The sequence below is a fragment of the Erpetoichthys calabaricus genome, chromosome 10 (assembly GCF_900747795.2).
Source record: "Erpetoichthys calabaricus chromosome 10, fErpCal1.3, whole genome shotgun sequence".
In the NCBI taxonomy this organism is placed as follows: Eukaryota; Metazoa; Chordata; class Cladistia; order Polypteriformes; family Polypteridae; genus Erpetoichthys; species Erpetoichthys calabaricus.
Window position 1 is genome coordinate 168,083,188 of NC_041403.2, and position 18,801 is coordinate 168,101,988.

The 18,801-nt window shown below is 41.2% G+C and overlaps 2 protein-coding genes across 2 annotated transcripts in view; one reads left to right on the forward strand and one right to left on the reverse strand.

Moving 5' to 3' along the window:
• Positions 1 to 11,755, reverse strand: part of LOC114659790 (ras-related protein Rab-3B-like) — a 37,376-nt gene extending 25,621 nt beyond the window's left edge. Inside the window, exons 1-2 of the mRNA XM_028812442.2 lie at positions 11,505 to 11,755; positions 7,596 to 7,820 (exon numbers count right to left, since the gene is read on the reverse strand). Coding sequence (XP_028668275.1) covers positions 7,596 to 7,820 — 225 coding nt within the window. The 5' untranslated portion in view covers positions 11,505 to 11,755. The remainder of the gene's footprint in view (positions 1 to 7,595; positions 7,821 to 11,504) is intronic.
• A 4,015-nt stretch (positions 11,756 to 15,770) lies between these two features.
• nrd1a (nardilysin a (N-arginine dibasic convertase)) overlaps positions 15,771 to 18,801 on the forward strand; it is a 34,773-nt gene continuing 31,742 nt past the window's right edge. The window contains exon 1 of the mRNA XM_028812443.2: positions 15,771 to 16,359. Within this exon, the coding sequence (XP_028668276.1) occupies positions 16,181 to 16,359 (179 nt within the window). The 5' untranslated portion in view covers positions 15,771 to 16,180. The remainder of the gene's footprint in view (positions 16,360 to 18,801) is intronic.

The following is an 18,801-nucleotide window of genomic DNA, read 5'->3' on the forward strand; positions in this document are numbered from 1 at the left end:
AGTGCATCTCATCGACCAAAGGTATACCTACAGCATTTCCTTCGTAATTAATTTAGATAATAATTTTATTTTCTCATAGGATTAAAGGTTTTGTCTAAGAATACATCTTTTTTATCTTGTTGTGAATTTTGTTTAGCCATGTAGAATTTCCAAAAGACAATTATTCCCAAATTTATTTATACTTAAGCAACTCTGGGTACTTCAGCTTAGAACAAAATAATAAATTAAAATGTCATCTGTATAATGTTGTTAGTGTTAACTTTGTAATTTATCTTGTTACAGGATTTACCTTGAAAGGCATCATATAGAACATGGCTTGATGGGTACCTTATGGAAATGTATACTGTGAAGGGCACTGTATCAAGTAAATTAATTAGTCCTCCATCAGTTTCATATTGTTTGCTCTGTAAAGTACTTTGTTAAAAGGTTTTATACAATAGAACTATATAAAATAAACCCTGATTGATTAGTTTATAATGTATATCATATTGTACTTGACTGCTTTAAATAGGTGTCATATAAAATAATCGGTGATTAATTAGGTGTTATAATATGGATAATATATGTACTGTATATATACACGGTGAGTCAAAATTATGCTAACATTTGAATGGCAGAAACAATTTATTCACAAAACATACTTCATATGTGCAAGATGATTTGCAGGAATGTCCCAACCTGTTCACCATCATGTGTGCAACACATAAAAACCAACGAGCAACAGTACCATTTAAAGCCCAGACACACATTTTGTGGAGAATAAATGATACCACAGTCCATGTTCTGTCCTTCAGGTCATTGATATCCCGAACCTTCCTGCTATACGTGCGCTCCTTCACCATACCCCATCACCAAAAATCACAGAGTGTCAAATCAGGGGAATGTCGAAGCCATGGCATCAATCCACCACGACCTTTCCATCAAACTGGAAATGTGTGGTCGAGATAAAAATAATCCAATAGTGTTAACATAATTTTCACCTTGTATATATAATATAATATCCATCCATGCATCCATTATCCAACCTGCTATATCCTAACTACAGGGTCACGGGGGTTTGCTGGAGCCAATCCCAGCCAACACAGTGCACAAGGCAGGAAATTTAATATATATATATATATATAATATATATATATATATATATATATATAAATTATATTATCCATCCATTATCCAACCCGCTGAATCCGAACACAGGGTCACGGGGGTCTGCTGGAGCCAATCCCAGCCAACACAGGGCACAAGGCAGGAACCAATCCCGGGCAGGGTGCCAACCCACCGCAGGACACACACAAACACACCCACACACCAAGCACACACTAGGGCCAATTTAGAATCGCCAATCCACCTAACCTGCATGTCTTTGGACTGTGGGAGGAAACGGGAGTGCCCGGAGGAAACCCACGCAGACACGGGGAGAACATGCAAACTCCACGCAGGGAGGACCTGGGAAGCGAACCCGGGTCTCCTAACTGCGAGGCAGCAGCGCTACCACTGTGCCACTGTGCCATATATATATATATATATATATATATATATATATATATATATATATATATATATATATATATATATATATATATATATATATATATATATATATATATATATATAAAATTGCTTTGTGATTTGTCTTTGCATAGTGTTACCATAAAAGGCACTATATAGAATAAGACTTGATTGATTACATCGTTTTCTGGTCTTTATCAGAGTGTACACTGTGAAAGGTCATGCATTACATAAGAAATAGCTGATCACGTCTTCTTGCAGTTCCTCTTTCTCCTACAGGCGCTATGAGGATATTTACTCCAAGAGGTGTAGTATAACATAAACACTGATCATTCCCTTGTCATACATTTTGTTACATTTTGCTTCATAATGTGCATCGTGATAGGGTACATTATGAAAGGTGCTACATAACACAAAGTTCACTATCAGGTTTGGTCCTCTGTGCCATTTTCATATGTCATGTCCGCCTCTCTCTCTCTCTCTCTGTGTCTCTGACCTGAAACCTCATGCTACAGACTCCCAGGTGTCAGACATCCAGGATTTGTTACTGGTTATGCAGCTCACCAGTGTACTGGCCCACCACTGTTTACACATTCACCTTGCTCCTGAGGAGGGCTGCCATGGTAACATAAACTCTCTGGGAGAGCCCTGTGGCACACTGAGGATAACGAGAGATTTAGAGCACCACAAGCTAAGGATGACTCCGGTATTTTCTAAAAATAGTCTAATTAGATTATCTTTTGGCTGTGATCTTCTAATCGGGTGGACACCACAATTCCTACTTTAGTAGGCAAAGCAGCTGATCTTGTCTTCCATGATTAATTTTGTGCAAAAAAAAAAAAACTGTTAGGAAAAGCTAAGAAGCGGCAAGGATATAGTTCAGTGTGCTCCTTTGCAGACCACGCACAAGAGGAAGGCAGAAAATGTCCTAGATGTATTCACACTTCCCAATTTACTGTTAAGAAATGTGCTGTATAGTACCTTTCATAGTTAGCACAAAGTCTTTTAGAAATTAGTCAAAAACTGTGGCAAGCAGGGAAACACTTCCAGCTATCGTACTTCTTAGCCAGTGCAGTCAGCGAGAACTGGAAAGGAGGGACCTGGTCAAGAGGACACGGCTGGTAATAGGATAAATTTTGGAGATAAATAGGAAAATCTGGGTCTGTAAGCAGATTTTGAAACTAAATCCCTAAAACTATAGCGCTACACTGTTGCAATTAGCAGGTTTTGAAGCTCAAACATATTTTGCATATCAAGCATGACCAACTGCATGAAAAGTCACAATCACGTGTTCACTAAATTTTACCAAAAGGTGTAATTAGCAGATTTTGGAACTCACATCTTCAAATGCTTCAAAGCTTTAGGTGGACCAAACCTGTGCATCCATCCATCCATCCAACCATCTATTGAACTGATATTTTTTTGGGTTGTGGCCACAGTTGCAGCAGTGGAACCAGCTTTGTCTGGCACGCCAGTGAATCAGAGGGCACACTCACATACACTCTTTAATGTGAATTTCCCCTTGGGATTAATCATCCATCTATCTATCTATCTATCTATCTATCTATCTATCTATCTATCTATCTATCTATCTATCTATCTATCTATCTATCTGTCTGTCTGTCTGTCTGTCTGTCTGTCTGTCTGTCTGTCTGTCTGTCTGTCTGTCTGTCTGTCTGTCTATCTATCTATCTATCTATCTATCTATCTATCTATCTATCTATCTATCTTTAACACTGAGTTAGGTCTGACTAGCCAAACAATTGAGCATGCAACACCTTTGAGATCTGTGAAGAGAACTAAACTATCTGTGAAAAAAACAAAGACACACAGGGGACATGCACATATCAAAGAAATTAGATTTGAACCCACACAGGTGACGGGTCAGAAATTACATTTATCTTGGAGAATTCCTGCACAATACAGCAGGCTGAGTAGTCAGGTGGCTTTTTCACGCTGTATTTGAATCAAGGGGGTCAGAGGTAGTCCTTTTGGAACGCCACTTTCTGTGTTGGCTATTGCGTCTCCTGTTATTTTTAGCATCTCTGCCAGCTGTAAAAGAAGATGCACAGTCGGCCAGCCCTAATCCTTCAGTTTCATCCTTAGGCGACCAGCACTTCATCACAAATAATCACTTCTCAGCAGCAGCTGCAGTTGGCTTAATCCCAGCCCTTATACCATGCTGGGCAGAATTCCATGCTTCCATAAAGTTTGCATCAACCTCTTAATTTCCTACTGTCATTCTTTGATATTTTCTTCACATACTATTGATTATTCGTTACTAGTATGTGTTTTATAGCATCAAAAGGTCCATGCACAGTGCAGAGGTTGGCAAATTAAGTAAAAGTTTATTGTACATAATATATTTCACAGCAGGTCCCAATATACAGTGAGCTTATCCTAAAGAGATTTTCAGATAAGGCAGTATTTTTCATTTTCACCACAAAGTAGGACTTACAATAATGAGCAGGTAAAAGCACATTCTACCAAGCAGTCCGTCTTTATTTTGTTTAGCGACTTTTAATAAATGGCCTATCGAGCAAAGTCGATCGCAACCTCATCCAACAGCTGTATGTTTGAGGCAGAAATCATTCTTGAATAGGAAGACATAGAAGTCATCAATCCTAATTTTATATAATGCCTTTCATGGTCATTACCGTGAAAACTCTTGTGTACGGGGGAAATTATTGGTACATTTTTCACAGAACAGTGTACAGTGATAATTATGTTGTACAGTCTTTTCAAAATATGCAACTAAAAGTACTCCTTTGTTTTTTTCATACACTCACTGTTCCGTATAATTATCTAATCAGTCAATCATGTGACGGCAACACAATGCAAAAAGTCACGCAGGTACAGGTCAGGAGCTTCAGTTAATGGTTATTGGTGCCAGATGGGCTGGTTTGAGGCTTTCTGCAATTACTGGTCCCCTGGGATTTTCATGCACAGCAGTCTCAAGAGTTTATTCAGAACGGTGTAAAAAACATCCATTGAGACAGAAATGGCTTGTTGATCTGGTCAGAGGAGAATGGCCAGACTGGTTCAAGCTGACAGTAACTCTGTGCAATTGTGGCGAGCAGAAAAGCATCTCAGAATGCATAGCACGTTGAACGTATGGGCTACAACAGTAGAGGACCGTGTTGGGTTTCACTCCTGTCAGCCAACAACAAAAACCTGAGGCTGCAAAAACCGAACAGTTTAAGAGTGGAAAAACATGGCGTGGTCTGAGGTAGGGTGCCAACAGCACGAATCCATGCACTGAACCTGCAAGGTGTCAACAGGCTGCTGCTGGTGGTGTAATAGTGTGGGGAGTGTTTTGTTGGCACACTTTGGGCCCGTTCTCACCAATCAATCATTACTTGAATGTCACAACAGTTACATTTCATTAACGCACAGGTCATCCGTGATGCTACGAGGAGACTGACAAATGTGGCTCAGTGGCCTGGGTCAACTGATGATTCATTTATTATGAAGCAAAGTAGCTATGGCAGATGGGATGGTGCTACATGTGGTGGCGGTCTTGTTGGTAAGGTAACTGGCAGAACCCACAGTGTCTCACATGGCCTGTACTATTTATTCACTGTAACAACAGTCACGTCGTTACACGTGTCAGGTGATAAGGGGTACCCACTCAGGTGCAGGCATCTTCTGACCCCCCAGAGCGCAGAGGAAAGGTGCTACAATGCCACGCAGCCAATGAAGGTCTGCAGCATTGTGATTGCATATGTATGAGGTTCAGTGGCGGTTTTAGATGGGGGCCAACAGGGGCCAGTGCCCCTATAGAACTGGCCGTGGCCCCTGTGCTGAAGAGATAAAATTTTAATTAATAACTTACGGTGATATGCGCGTCTTAGCAATCTAGGGGTGCTAAGCATTGAATCCAGAAGAGCCAAGGCTTTGAACCTTGATGCATTTGTGGACCGTTTTGCAAGAAATCACAAACGCAGAATACTGTTATTATAATGTTACCGGCTGCTGTGTTGCCAGTGCTAGAGGATGAGAGATTACTGAACAGAAAATGTGAGTGTACATTTAAGTTTCACGCTGTAAAAAAGTCACTTTATAACAAAATAAATACATACCTACATAAAAAGAAACATATCTTGCATACCAAAAAGAGAAATGTTACTGTACAAAAAGTAAAATTTGCTTAAAGGTTTATTGTGCATATGTCCAGTATGTGAAATCTTTTGTTTGAAATTCATTTGTATGTTTTATTGTTAAATGTTCAATTTATTTTGTTTGTGCTCCAAATAAATTCACTTAATATATTAAACAATTATATATTCCCTTTTTTTTTTTTTTGTTCTGTGCCCCCATGAAAAACACTGGCCCCCCTGGTAAATTTGGTCTGGAACCCCCACTGATGAGGTTCATTAGCATAGCAGAGATATGGTTGTTTCAGTGCGGCCACTGGGCGGAGTCAGAGGCGTGTTCACATACGCACATGTATGAGATGATTGGTTGTGATTTTCCCGTTGTTTATATTGGTAGTGGGGCATGATGGGTCGCCTCTCTGTTGATTCAACAAGGTGAAACTCCCCCTCCCCTGGTCTGACGGCCTCACTTGATTTGCCATGGGGTACTTGGTGGGTTATGAAGGCACTAACGTAACACTTGCATTGTTGTACAGCGCATTGTAAATTTCAGCTTTTATTTTATACTAGCCGTCACCCGCGGCTCTGCCCGCGTAGTAGTGAGGAGGGCCCTGCCTGGCCCCCCCACTCCTAATGTCACACTTGCCACTCCCCTTGGCCCGCAGCCTCTGTCTCAGATTCGCTCCTGTAAGCAAACTCTGATTCTTAGTGCGACGAGAGAAGTCACAAAATCAACCGGAATGTTCAAGCAAATTATAGAAAAACCCCGATCTAAATCCGTTAAGTAGATCTCCCATGAAGAGCGGACAGACGGGCAGACGCCGGATTTTATATATTAAGAGAGAAAACCTTTCTTTGTCCTAAACATTGGAATGGCTGCATGGATTTCTTACTGAATAACCTGATTTCCCCTCCACATCCTAAAGTCATGCTTGCAAGATTAATTCCTGCCTCTGCATTGGCCCCTTATGACTGAGTTATAAGAGGGTCCATGAGTGTGCCCTACACTGGACTTCTTTAATGGATCGAGGAATAAGGGAACTATTAAAAGGAATAAATAATGTTAAAGCCAGCTATTATTGTAAGATTCTCATAATATAAGAACGGTTAAGCAAATGATTGACTAATTCTTCATCGACTAATGTTTTAACAGGCTTCTCTGTACCTTTCAATCTCTAGTTGTACACGTCGTCCAGATTGCGCTCTGCCATGATGATATCGCGTGTAGAGGATTGTACTCAGTGAATGAGCTTTTAATTTACTGGGCAGGTCTCTTGACCAATGAATGAGAGAGAGAGAGAGAGAAAGGTGGGTCTGCAATTCATTTCAGTGCACTCCATTTTCGTTCACAAAAGAATTTTCCAGAAATAGTTTATTTAACTCTATTTTAGCAAAAATACATGTGTTTGGGCAATTGTGAGCATAAGACTGGATATCCAACCCATACGTTAATGTGAAATGAGTACATTTTTTCATGGATGTTTTGATATTGTTTGTTGTTCAGAGTTGGTCCCCATTGACACCTGTTGTATCTGGAATTTTGTTATCTCCATTCTCTAAAAAAACATTAGATTAGCAATTGCTCTTGGTCATAACTACAAACAACATGGGGCAAGAAACAGATACAAAACATTGGGTGGCTTATTTCTGTAATGACATAAGAGCAATGAGCATATAGAACCCTCCTTTACCCAGAGTATATATTTGCATGTTATTGTTGATTCATTTAATTAATGAGAAAGGATAATGTCGGGCAAAGCATGCAAATTTACCTCATCTCACTTCACTTATAGAAAGAGAGGCAGGGCACCTCCATGCCCTCCAGAGCACATCTATCCCAGAACAAGTCTGTCAAGTATAATGGAGATACAAAGGAAGGCGGCCTTCCACTAGCACACCTTTGTCCCCCATTCTGTACTCCCCATATCAGAAGGAACAGATGGAAGGCATGGCCAGCAGACACTAACGTGACCTCAGCACTCCACTTACCCAAATCTGCAGCTTCACCCTCTTGTCATTCCGGTAGACGGTCTTGACCTTGAAGTCGATGCCCACCGTGCTGACAAAGGAGTTGCTAAAAGAGTCATCAGCATAGCGGAAGAGGAAGCTGGTCTTTCCCACACTGCTGTTCCCGATGATCAGCAGCTTGAACATGTAGTCAAAGTTCTGGTCCGAGGAGTCCTTGTGGCCAAAGCGCGAGTCCACTGAGGCCATCTAGCAGCAGAAGACACAAGGTAGCAGATCATGTTATTGATTTTTGCACTTCAAAATTTCAACCCACATTAATGATTATTTTTAATGTACAGTATATATGAAAAAATATAATGAACGTGATCGACAGATATGAAAAGCACTACATAATAGACATACTGTATATGAAAAACTATGTAATAGATTGATAAATATGAAAGGCACTATATGATAGATAAATGGATAGCAGAGGCATTATAAAAAAGGCAGATTGAATTGATATGAAAGGCACTATATGAATGATAGATACTCTTTCTAAGTAGCTTAAAAGAAGTAGATGGACTCCTGAGGTTGTTTCTGAGTCCTGTAGCTGTCTCTAACCAGGCTTAAATATATAGAGGTAAGAAAGGCACTCTATAATAGAGAGCTATCAAGTGGGCTATATGATAGATAGGGAAGGATGAAAGGCACTATATAAAAGGTTTACAGTATACTGTAGATATGCTTTATAACACACAGATAGCCATTGGAGATACCATATAATAGATAGATAGGAAAGGCACTATATAATTGATATGAGAGGCACTATGTAACAGATCAAAACATGGATTTTATGAAAGATCAATACATTAGATATGAAAGGTACTATATGGAAATCATAGACAGGAAAGGCACTATATGACAGATGGATAAATATATATGAAAGCACTATATGGTAGGTATATACATAAAGAGAGAAAAAAGGCAGTATTTAATAAATAGGTGTGGAATGCACTATATAATATCAACTAGATATCAAGGGCACTATTTAAAAAATCGATACATTGGAAGAATACTAGATATGAAAGGGACTAACATAGGAAAGGCACTATATAATAGGTAGAAAGAAAGGCACTCTATAATAGGCAATTATGAAATGCACTGTATAATATCAATAGGCAAATATGAAGACACTATATAAAAGATCAATACATAGGAAAGGCACTACATAATGGATATGAAATACACCATATGACAGATAGATATATATACTGTGTATATAAAAAACATTATATAATATGAACAATTTCTGGACCGGGTGCCAGTCCATCACAGGGTGAACACACACACATGGAGCCAATTATTAGGAAGACAGATGGATTATATAATAGGTATATATGGAGGAAAGGCACTATATAACAAAATAGATATGAGACACTATATAAAAGATGAATAGATTGGAAAGACACTCAGATAGATAGATAGATGCGTAAGGCACCATATAAGATAGAGAGGTAGTATGTAATGCTTTGTCCCATCCCACCCCTCGGACTTTTCATTGCTAGAACATGCGTCGGTAACCAAGCAGCCTTCTCGGTGTAACTGAGGGACTTTGGCCAATAACACCAAAGTCACTATTACAGAGGATGCTCTTTTTCTTTATCTTTCAAGCCTGAAGTCCACTTAATGAATCGAAGGGCCACTGTTGGAGTGACTTTCTAATTGGAGCAGCGGGTGACAGGCCTACTCGTTTTGACTTCATGGCTGTCTGTGGTGTGAAGTGGCCTTTGGTCTGCAGGGTTGGTGTGTTGAGACCTAATCAGTCATTCTGTATTCTGTGGACACAATGCTTGTTGGCTGGACTCCCAGCTTATGAATTATGCATAGAGCCCAATGGCAAGGTCTAGAAATTGTTCATGACAGTGAATGTGTCCCTTCATGACTACTCATGCCTTGTTTTTACATAAAGAATGAAAGGTGGGCTACAAGGAGAAAGCCATAAGTTAAGGATAGATGGCTGGGAGAGCTTCAGGAGACTTTTCTTGAGTATCCACTTTCTGAAGTGCACTTGCCCTGACCACGGTATAGGAGCATTGGTGGCAGGCCACCAGCAGATCATACTTGTGCTGCTCAGGGTGACAATGAACTTGTTAAAAGACTAAAGTGGCTTTGGGAGCTGGAGGAGTGAGTGTAACCCTACTGTGATCTGTATTCACAACTGTACCGTGAGCCATCATTCAAAAAAACACTCATTTGAATTTTAGTCTTGTGGTTTTAATCAGCTGATGAAGAGATACATAGAGGCAGATGACACAGCCCCAAGGTTGGTGGTTCAGTTCCCTGTGTCTCATTGTGTGACTCCGCGTATGATGCCTAAGCTCCAGTTGTAAAAATACCTGCAGACAGACTGTAATGAACCAGAAACCAACTCATGCAGTGTTTGATGTAACAGTTTGCACCTACCATCTCTTAGAACGCACTTTCTGCTGGACAGACAATCTTTTATGTTTTATTTTTCCCCTTTGGAATTTTGAGTTAAAAAAAATCTTTCGGTACTTAATGCATGATCCCAAATATAACTCGAACTGCAATGTAATTCAAACTGCAGCCCGCCCTAAGACATCTTCATGTCATTACTTCTGATCCTCCCCTGACTCCCCAAGTCCACCTCATGGTGAACTGGAATGAAGGAAGGACTTAACCACACACCTTCTGGTATAATGCCACTCCACCCCCAACCCCAGTATGAAAAGGCGAGCGGGACAGCCAGGTTAAGTGGGAAAGTCAAGAGACAAGACTGGGTGAAATTCACCATTAGATAGATAGATAGATAGTGTAGTTGGCAGGATTAGATAGATAGATAGATAGATAGATAGATAGATAGATAGATAGATAGATAGATAGATAGATAGATAGATAGATAGATAGATAGATAGGCAAATGAAGTCTTGTATGTATGAAAGGTACTATAGATGTTAAAGTGCTATATGGTTGATAAATAAATAGGGTTCATACAGTAGATATATATATGAAAGGTGCTATATAATGTCTGTAAAAGATCCTATATTGTATATCATATATATACTGCATATATACAGTATATATATAGATATATAGATATATATAGATATAGATATATATAGATATATACATAGTATACATACAGTAGATATATATGAAAAGTGCTTTATAGTAGATGTTAATGATACTATGTGGTATATAATAGATGTGAAAGGCACTCTATAATAGATAAAGGCATAAAGTAAATATATATGAAAGGTAAAATATAAAATATATATGTTTAAGATGCCATTTGATAGCTATAAAATGCATTATGTAATACATATAATAGATATATATGAAAGGTGCTATATAATAGATATTAAAGATGTTACATAATAGATGCATACTGTGCATTCAGTTCATATATACTGTAAGAAAGGTTTTATATGATAAGGAGATATTAATGATGGTTTATGACAGAGAGATATAAAAGGCACTATATGACAGGTAGATTTATATATGGATATGAAAGGCACTGTATGATCGATAGATAGATATAGATTTGGACCTTCATCTTGTCCACACCTCGTAGAAATGAATCTGCTGCGGGATCCTAAAATGTGAGTTTTTGCAATGTGCTAACGACGACTTTCCCCCTCACATTTCAATGCCTTATGCGTTATAAATAAGATCGCGTGCGTGCGCGTGTGTCTCAGTGTGTGCGCTTGAGTGTGAAACCCCAACGGCCAGTTCTTTACATAGTCAAGGTGGGAGGGGGCAACTCTTCCACGATCTGATTTGCGTTTTAAAACCCAGATGAGGCGCGCCCGTGTTACATTTAGTGATTTCGGGACTCTTATGGTTCAAAGCGAATCGACACTGAAAGAAGAAATGCAATTTTGCAGCCCAAAGACGTTCATTCCCACCCTCCTCGACACGGCTCACCTTAATTCCCAATGTGCCAACACCGTAGCAGGTAACCCAAAGATCAAGGATGCTTCTCCAGGCAGTGAGTCCGTGTCGTCTCAAGGGAAGATTTTCAGCTCAAGAGCGTCCTTCCCAGACAATTCCAGCCCCGAGATGGTGTCGGTGCCACTCAGCCTGCCTGCCCGCTTGCCAGCCCTGTTCTTGCAAGCCTGTTCTGAAGGCTGCCTGTGCAAATGGCAAAGCTGTGCTCGACTCCGGTCTCTGCGCCTCCCGGGGTATGAGGTGGAGCCACAGTGAGCTCGTGCGCGCACACACACACACACACGCACGCACGTTCGCGGACACGCGTGCAGCAGAGCCGGACACACGGGCTACACGCGCTCAGCTCTGCTGTTTCTCAGGCCTCCGTTATCGACCGGGACATTGCCGCGTAATGCCTGTGCCATTTACATGTGTGGTATTTGGAAGGAGAAGATGAATTTATATAACGCTTTTCACGCTACTCAGAGTGCTTAGGCGAAACGTTCCAGAACAGCAATCGCTAAGAAGCTGAATGTCCTGGCATAGGGCACAGTCTTGTGAGTGAGTGGTGTGTGTATGTAAGGTAATCGGAATGCTGTTGTCTCTGGCGGTCAAGTTTTATTTTATATAACGCCTTTTGATGGGAAAACTCATTGTCATTGCGCTTTGTTTTTTAAGTACGTTTTCATAAAGATGAAGCCCATGTGGTCAGATATTGTCACCTTGGAAAGGGTTTAGTGGCATTCATGTCAAAAATGTCACCTTGCCAAATAGCCTCAATCAAGAGATGTTTTAAGCTCTGCAAGCCTGTGTGGACGTTGTATGTCCTCCCATGGGTTTCCCTCAGGTGGTCCAGTTTCGGTCTTTTCCCCTTAAACGTGCAGGTTAAGTTGATTGGTTACTTTAAATTAGCTCGATGTGAGTGAGTGTGTCCAGCCAAGGCCTGCCATCCCATTTGCACTTGGTTCCTACCTCGTGATCAGTGCTGCCAGGTTAAGGGTTGGCCATTCATGTCTCTGTTTCTTAAAAACAATGAGTCGTGGGTTTCACATTCCAGTGTGGTCCTCATCGGTGGGCACTTTGCACATTTTCTCCATGTCTGTCTTTTTCCCACTTGGCACTCTGGTTTACCTCCTGCTCTCCCCACATGGTACAATTAATTCAAACAAACAAGACATGATTAAAAAGCAGAAAGTGAATCAGACAGTCAAATTTGGAACCAACTGAATTCAATTCAGTGGTTGAAGATTTAAGCAGGAAAGCAAAATGGTAGAATAATCCAAGTGAGACAAAGTCGAAGCAGCTGTTATCTTTTCTGTGTCACCAACTAGATGCTAAAATACATTGAACATTTGCTCAATTTCTAATCTGGTAAAAACACAATGGGACCAGTTTTCTTGAATGGGATGATCAAAAGTTTAGTGTGAATTGGTTTTAATCCCATGTGTGAACACCAGAAGTCTAAGTGCTGTGCACAGTCCAGATTTACAGGGGATTCAGAAAGTCTTCAGGCCCCCCCCCCATTTGCCATTTTTGTCCGTCAGTCTACACTCAATAACCTATCATTAGAAAGTGAAAATGTGTCTTCAGAAAGGACTGTAAATTTATTTAAAAATCAGAAACTGGACTCTCGTATTCCTAGAAGTATTCAGACCCTTTGCTGTGGCATTCCACATTGTGCTCAGGTGCCTCCTGTTTGCTTAAAATGCTCCTTGAGATGCGTCCAGAACTTGCTTGGAATCCACCTGTGGCACATTGAATTGACTGCAGGACATTACTCCTGTACACGTGGATAGAAGGTCCCACAAGTCACACTGCATGTCAGGACAAAAACCAGGCCATGAAGTCCAAGGGACTCTCTGTAGACCTCTATGATCAAATTATGGTGAGCCACAGATCGGGGCAAGGGGATAAAACCATTTGTAAAGGTTTGAGCGTTCCCAAGAGCACACTGGCCTCACAAATTGTAAAATGGAAGAAGTTTGGAGCCACAAGGACTCTTCCTAAGGTTGGATGTCTGGCCATACTGAGTAACTAGGTAACATGGGTCTTTGTCTTGGAGGTGACCAAGAACCCAATGGAGTCACGCTGAGATGGGTGAACCTGTCTGACGGATGACCATCTTGGCAGCACTCCATCAGTCAGGCGTTTATGGTAGACATACGCCACTCTTGAGTGAATTGCATTTTAAGGACTCTGAGAGCATGAAGAAGAAGATGATCTAGTCTGATGAGACAAAAATGGATCCCTTTAGGCAGAACTCCAAGCACTATTTCTGGTGAAGACCAGGCACTGTTCATCACCTGCTTAATACCATCCCTATGTTGAAGCATGATGGCAGCACAAGGGACAAGGAGACTGGTCAGAATTAGGGAAGGATGAATGCAGAGAAGTGCTTGAACAAACCCTGCTCCAGAGTGCACACCACCTCAGACTGGGGTGATAGTTCAATGGCCTGAAGCATACAGCCAACAAGACTCAGAACATCCAAAGCCCCGATTTGACACCCATAGAACATCTCTTGAGAAACCTGAAGATGGCAGCTCTCAGACACTTCCCATCCCATCTAAGGGAGTCTGAGAGGATCTGCCAGGAAGAATGGGATAAACACCTCAAATGCAGGTGTGCAAAGCTCATAGAGACTTGCCTAAGACAACTCAAAGCTGAAATTGCTGCCAAAGGGGCTTCTACCAAGTACCGAGTTAAGGGTCTGAATACTGCTAGGAATGAGAGATTTCAGCTTTTGATTTTTAATAAATTTGAAAACCTTTCTGTAAACATATTTTCAATTTGTCATTTATGGGTTATCGAGTGTGGATTGATGGGCAAAAATGGCAAATTTATCCATTTCAAATTATATTTACAACACAATAAAGTGGATAAAGTGAAGTGCTTTGAATGTTTTAGGACTCCGCTGGAGGTAGGTAGGTCGATAGATATAAGAGGCACTATATGATAGATAATACCTTTATTTGTCTTAAGGGGCCAGTTCACTTTTTTATGTGCTGTTTTTGTATCACTCACTAGTATGAATGAAGTGGTCACCAACCATTAGAACATGCCTGCTTTAAAATCACAAAAGTATCTCACAGATGCTAGGCCTAACTTTATGAACGGGGCACTTAAGGTGGAGGCTCTGTTGATATCTATGTCCCATGACTATACCCAAGGTTAAAATGGTCACTTACCAACATTGCCTGTGCCTCCCAAAAGAAGTGGGTATGGTTACCATCCAATCAGTTATTAAAAAGTGATGGCCCGTACTGCACATTCAGACTGCTCTTTAACCCGAGTTATGATTTATTGGGGTTTGTCCTACCTTACATATCCAAGACCTTGCCTTTGATTCCAAGTCCAGTGCCTGTTTGTATAGAATTTGCACATTCCATGTCTGGGTGGGTATCATGCAGGCTTTCTGTCACATCCCAAGTTGTGCCCAGCGATGAACTGGTACATTTCTTGCTCACAAGACAACTAACTTGCTTCAGCGTTATGATGGACAAATGGAACTTTGAACAAATTTTTACTACATAGGTAAATGGTGTAATCTAATGTAACCCCACAGCCCCGGCTGTGCGTTGCCGTAGACGAGTATACCCTAAAGGACTCATTCGTGCATGTCGTCCAGTGCAGCCTAGAGACTCCGGCTTACCCAAAACGGTAAAAAGGGGGTTCAGAAAACCGACGGATTGACATAGTCCTGAACAAATTGTTTCCGTGACTCATTACCTGGTTATCACACTCCAGATGGTACGTGCCGGTTCTCAGATGCGCACTGCAGTATGCCTAAATCTAAAAATAGACCCGTTACCTCAAATACGTTCTAGCACGCGACTTTCCCGATCTTCGTTTGTGCAGAAGTCTCTAATCCCTTGCTACTCCTCAATGGCCCTTGCACAACCTGCATATATATATATATATATATATATATATATATATATATATATATATATATATATATACTGTACTCTTGCAGCTTCGCTCCGTTAAGGGGCCGAGCAAGTTGGCACCAGCCAGCAGAATCCATCGCAAAACGCCACCCGCCTTTTCCTGACACGCTGTTGGGTAGCTGGCTCAAGCCCCGCCCTCTTCCCGCACGTGGTCGCAGCACTTGCTTAACAACCAATCTAGGACATCTGCTTCGGGTCATCATAGGGTAACGGTAACTCTTAACCAATGGGTAAAGCGGAAGTTATTTTGCCACCCAATAAGCGATCGAGTTTCCAGGGTTGAGGCGGGCACACTTGTCAGTTTGGGTAGGGTGGTCTGCGCGCGCCGGCCTTGATGCCAGAGCGTGTGCTTGACGTCGTTTTTTTCCACATTTCTCACATCTTTTAATTCGCTTTAAGCATCTGGAGGAGGACGTGTGCCTGGACTGCGCTTTGATGCAGTAGGATGACAGTATTGGGAAAAGTTATGCGTTAAACAACAGGCCTTGAAAGCGGTGTTGCCGGTGCAGGGATATCCACGTCTCTACGATTTTCTCGTCAGCTTTAACCGGTGTTGTGCGCCCGTTTGCACGCCGATTTGTTTCTCTCGTATGTGCAGACCGGACGGGGCTGACGTCAGTGTCCAGCTTCGGCCGCCACGCCTTACGTTTTGCTGTCAGTGGGGTCTTCCGCTTTGGCCGCTCCAGCCCGGACACTGCCGTCTACTCACGCAGAGGTCTAAAGATGCCAGGGTCGGGCAAGGCTAGGAATGCCTGCGGGGTGTGCGTACGACCGTCCACCCCTGATCCATTAGACGAGGCAGGACGTCCAGCAGCAGACGGAAGTGATATGGGAGCAGCCGGCGGTCCTGGGGCCGGAGACGCGGAGATCGTCAAGTCGCCGAGCGATCCTAAGCAGTACAGGTGAGCTGTGATGGGGGGAGAGCGTTCATGTTTGAAGGGAGATGCAACTTTGAGAGACTGAACGTCCCAGCCTTGACGGCACGGTGGCGCAGTGGTTGACACTGCTGCTCTTGCAACCGGCCTCCACATTGAGGTAGCACGTTCACTTTGTGTACGCGTGCGTGGGTCTCGGGCATTCCAACAAATCGCCAAAAACATGGTAGGCTTTGAGGTCGCTTGGAATTCCAAATTGATCCAAAATCAGTGGTGCAATGGTAGGGGCTAACTTCAGCCTTCTAACTGGTGTTGCTGTGCCTTTTGAATTAGATTAAGCAGGTTTTGGAATGTTATTGTCCTTGCAGTATTGTAGTATGTTTTAATTGTTCAGTTTTATTTTCAGCATCCTGATTTTTAGGTCTAAAATCTGTAACTGGATACCCAAAGGTACTACAAAGTAGAAATTTGAATGTAATTTGAAGTAAGATACACTGATGTATTTTGGTTACTTAATACAGTAATGGGGTAAAAAGTAAGTGCACCCCATAGACATTGTTGAACAGTAGATCATCATGCAAACTGTGTGTTATAGAAAGTCCAGAGAAGAACGACTAGGCTGATTGCAGGACTGTAAGGGATGAGTTTTGAGGAAAGATTAAAAGAACGGAGCTTTTTCTTTTTAAGCAAAATGAGATTAATAAGTGACAGGACTGAAGTGTTTTAAATTATGGAAGGATTAAGTCCAGTGGATCGGAACTGTTACTTTTAAAATGAGTTCAGCAAAAACACTGGGACACAGTTGGAAACCTGTTTCACAAAAAATGTTTTTCTTCACGTACAGAATCATAGACAACCTAGAAGACGTGACCAGGTAGTGTGCTAGACAGTAGGACTTTAGGAATCTTCAAAAATTGACTTGATGTTATTTTGGAGCAGCTAAGTGGATAGGACTGTCAGGCTTCGTTGGGCTGCATGGCGTGTTCTTGTCTAAATTTGTCTAATGTTCAAATGACAGCAACAGATAAAGGTGACATGTTTGAAATAAAATGGCTTTTTTAGTCATTTCTTCAACAAAAATATCAATAGATATAACAGTCTGAGGGGGTTTAATAAGCCCACCATTTGCCTCAGTAGCTGGTATTGTCCCCTACAGCAGAAATTACTTCTTGTAGGCATTGTTACATTTTTGCCCCTTCTGGTTTTCTTGCACTTGTTTCATTGGAGTTCAAATCAGGGTTTTGACTAGAATGGTCCATAACTCGTCATTTCTTCTTTGTGGATCTAGTAGTGTGCTTCTGATCATTGTTGTGTTGAAAGGTCTGTTTTCGGTTCAACTTCAACTTTTGGACAGATGGCTTCACGTTCTCCTCAAGCACACTTTGATCTGATGTAGAAGTCATAGTTGACCCGAATATAAGGTCCTGAGGCAGGAAAGCAACCCCAGATTAGAACACTTCCACCAGCTTGCTTCACAGTTCACATTTGGTTTTTCTCCTGAAATGCTGTCTTTGGTTTGTGCCACGCATGACTACCCTCATCGAGTTTATGACGTTCGACAATAGAAGCCACCCACTGCTACTTTGTTACTGGCCTGCTGCTTCAGATTGTATGGCTTCACACCTTTCACTGTCATTGGCTTGTTTTTAAAGTTCACATTTGGCCTCGTATGTTAGCAGAGCATTAAGTTCTCACGGTGTCACCTACATTAGGGCTATGACACATGTATTGCTGGTGGCGTGATGTTACTGGTCACCTGGTATGAACTGTTTTGATGTCCTTAATATACTGTAGGCAGATAGATAGAACCTTATTTGTCCCCTGGGGGAACTTTTGCCATTTACAGAAGCTCTTGTGATTATTAGTACCATGCACCATTGTCAGGAACGCTTTAAAGCAGGAGGGCTGCAGTTTGTAACGAAAACCAGCAGCTAAGAGATATGGACTTAAATTGTTGTTTTTATTTTGAACAAAACTACAATATTAAATCTGTCTGTTCTGAAAGAACCTTAAAGTGTCAAGATCAGCACCATTATATACCATAAACCTGGTATGTTTTCTCACAATAATAATATAAAATATGAAATGAATTTAAGAATCTTGTCTTTCCTAATAAATTAGCAACGGAAACTGTTTTTTTCCATCAAATTGTAACAATTTAATAAATAGCTGTGCCTCGAAGAAAGTTCTAAAACAGTACATTTTTTTCCACCCCTTTTTATGGTACGTCTCATTTGCTTAATTTAGATTTTTTTCCTTTGTGTGCGTTTTGTTTAATGCCTTGCTTGCCTCTATGGCATCAGTTAGTGTTTTCACATGCACTTCGACATCCCAATTATTCACAGAAACCTGATTTCTAAAATGCCATGTAAACACTTATTCAGATTAGAGAAATCAGGTTATTAGCCTCTGAGAAACCTGATTAGATAGATAGATAGATAGATACTTTATTAATCCCAAGGGTAAGAT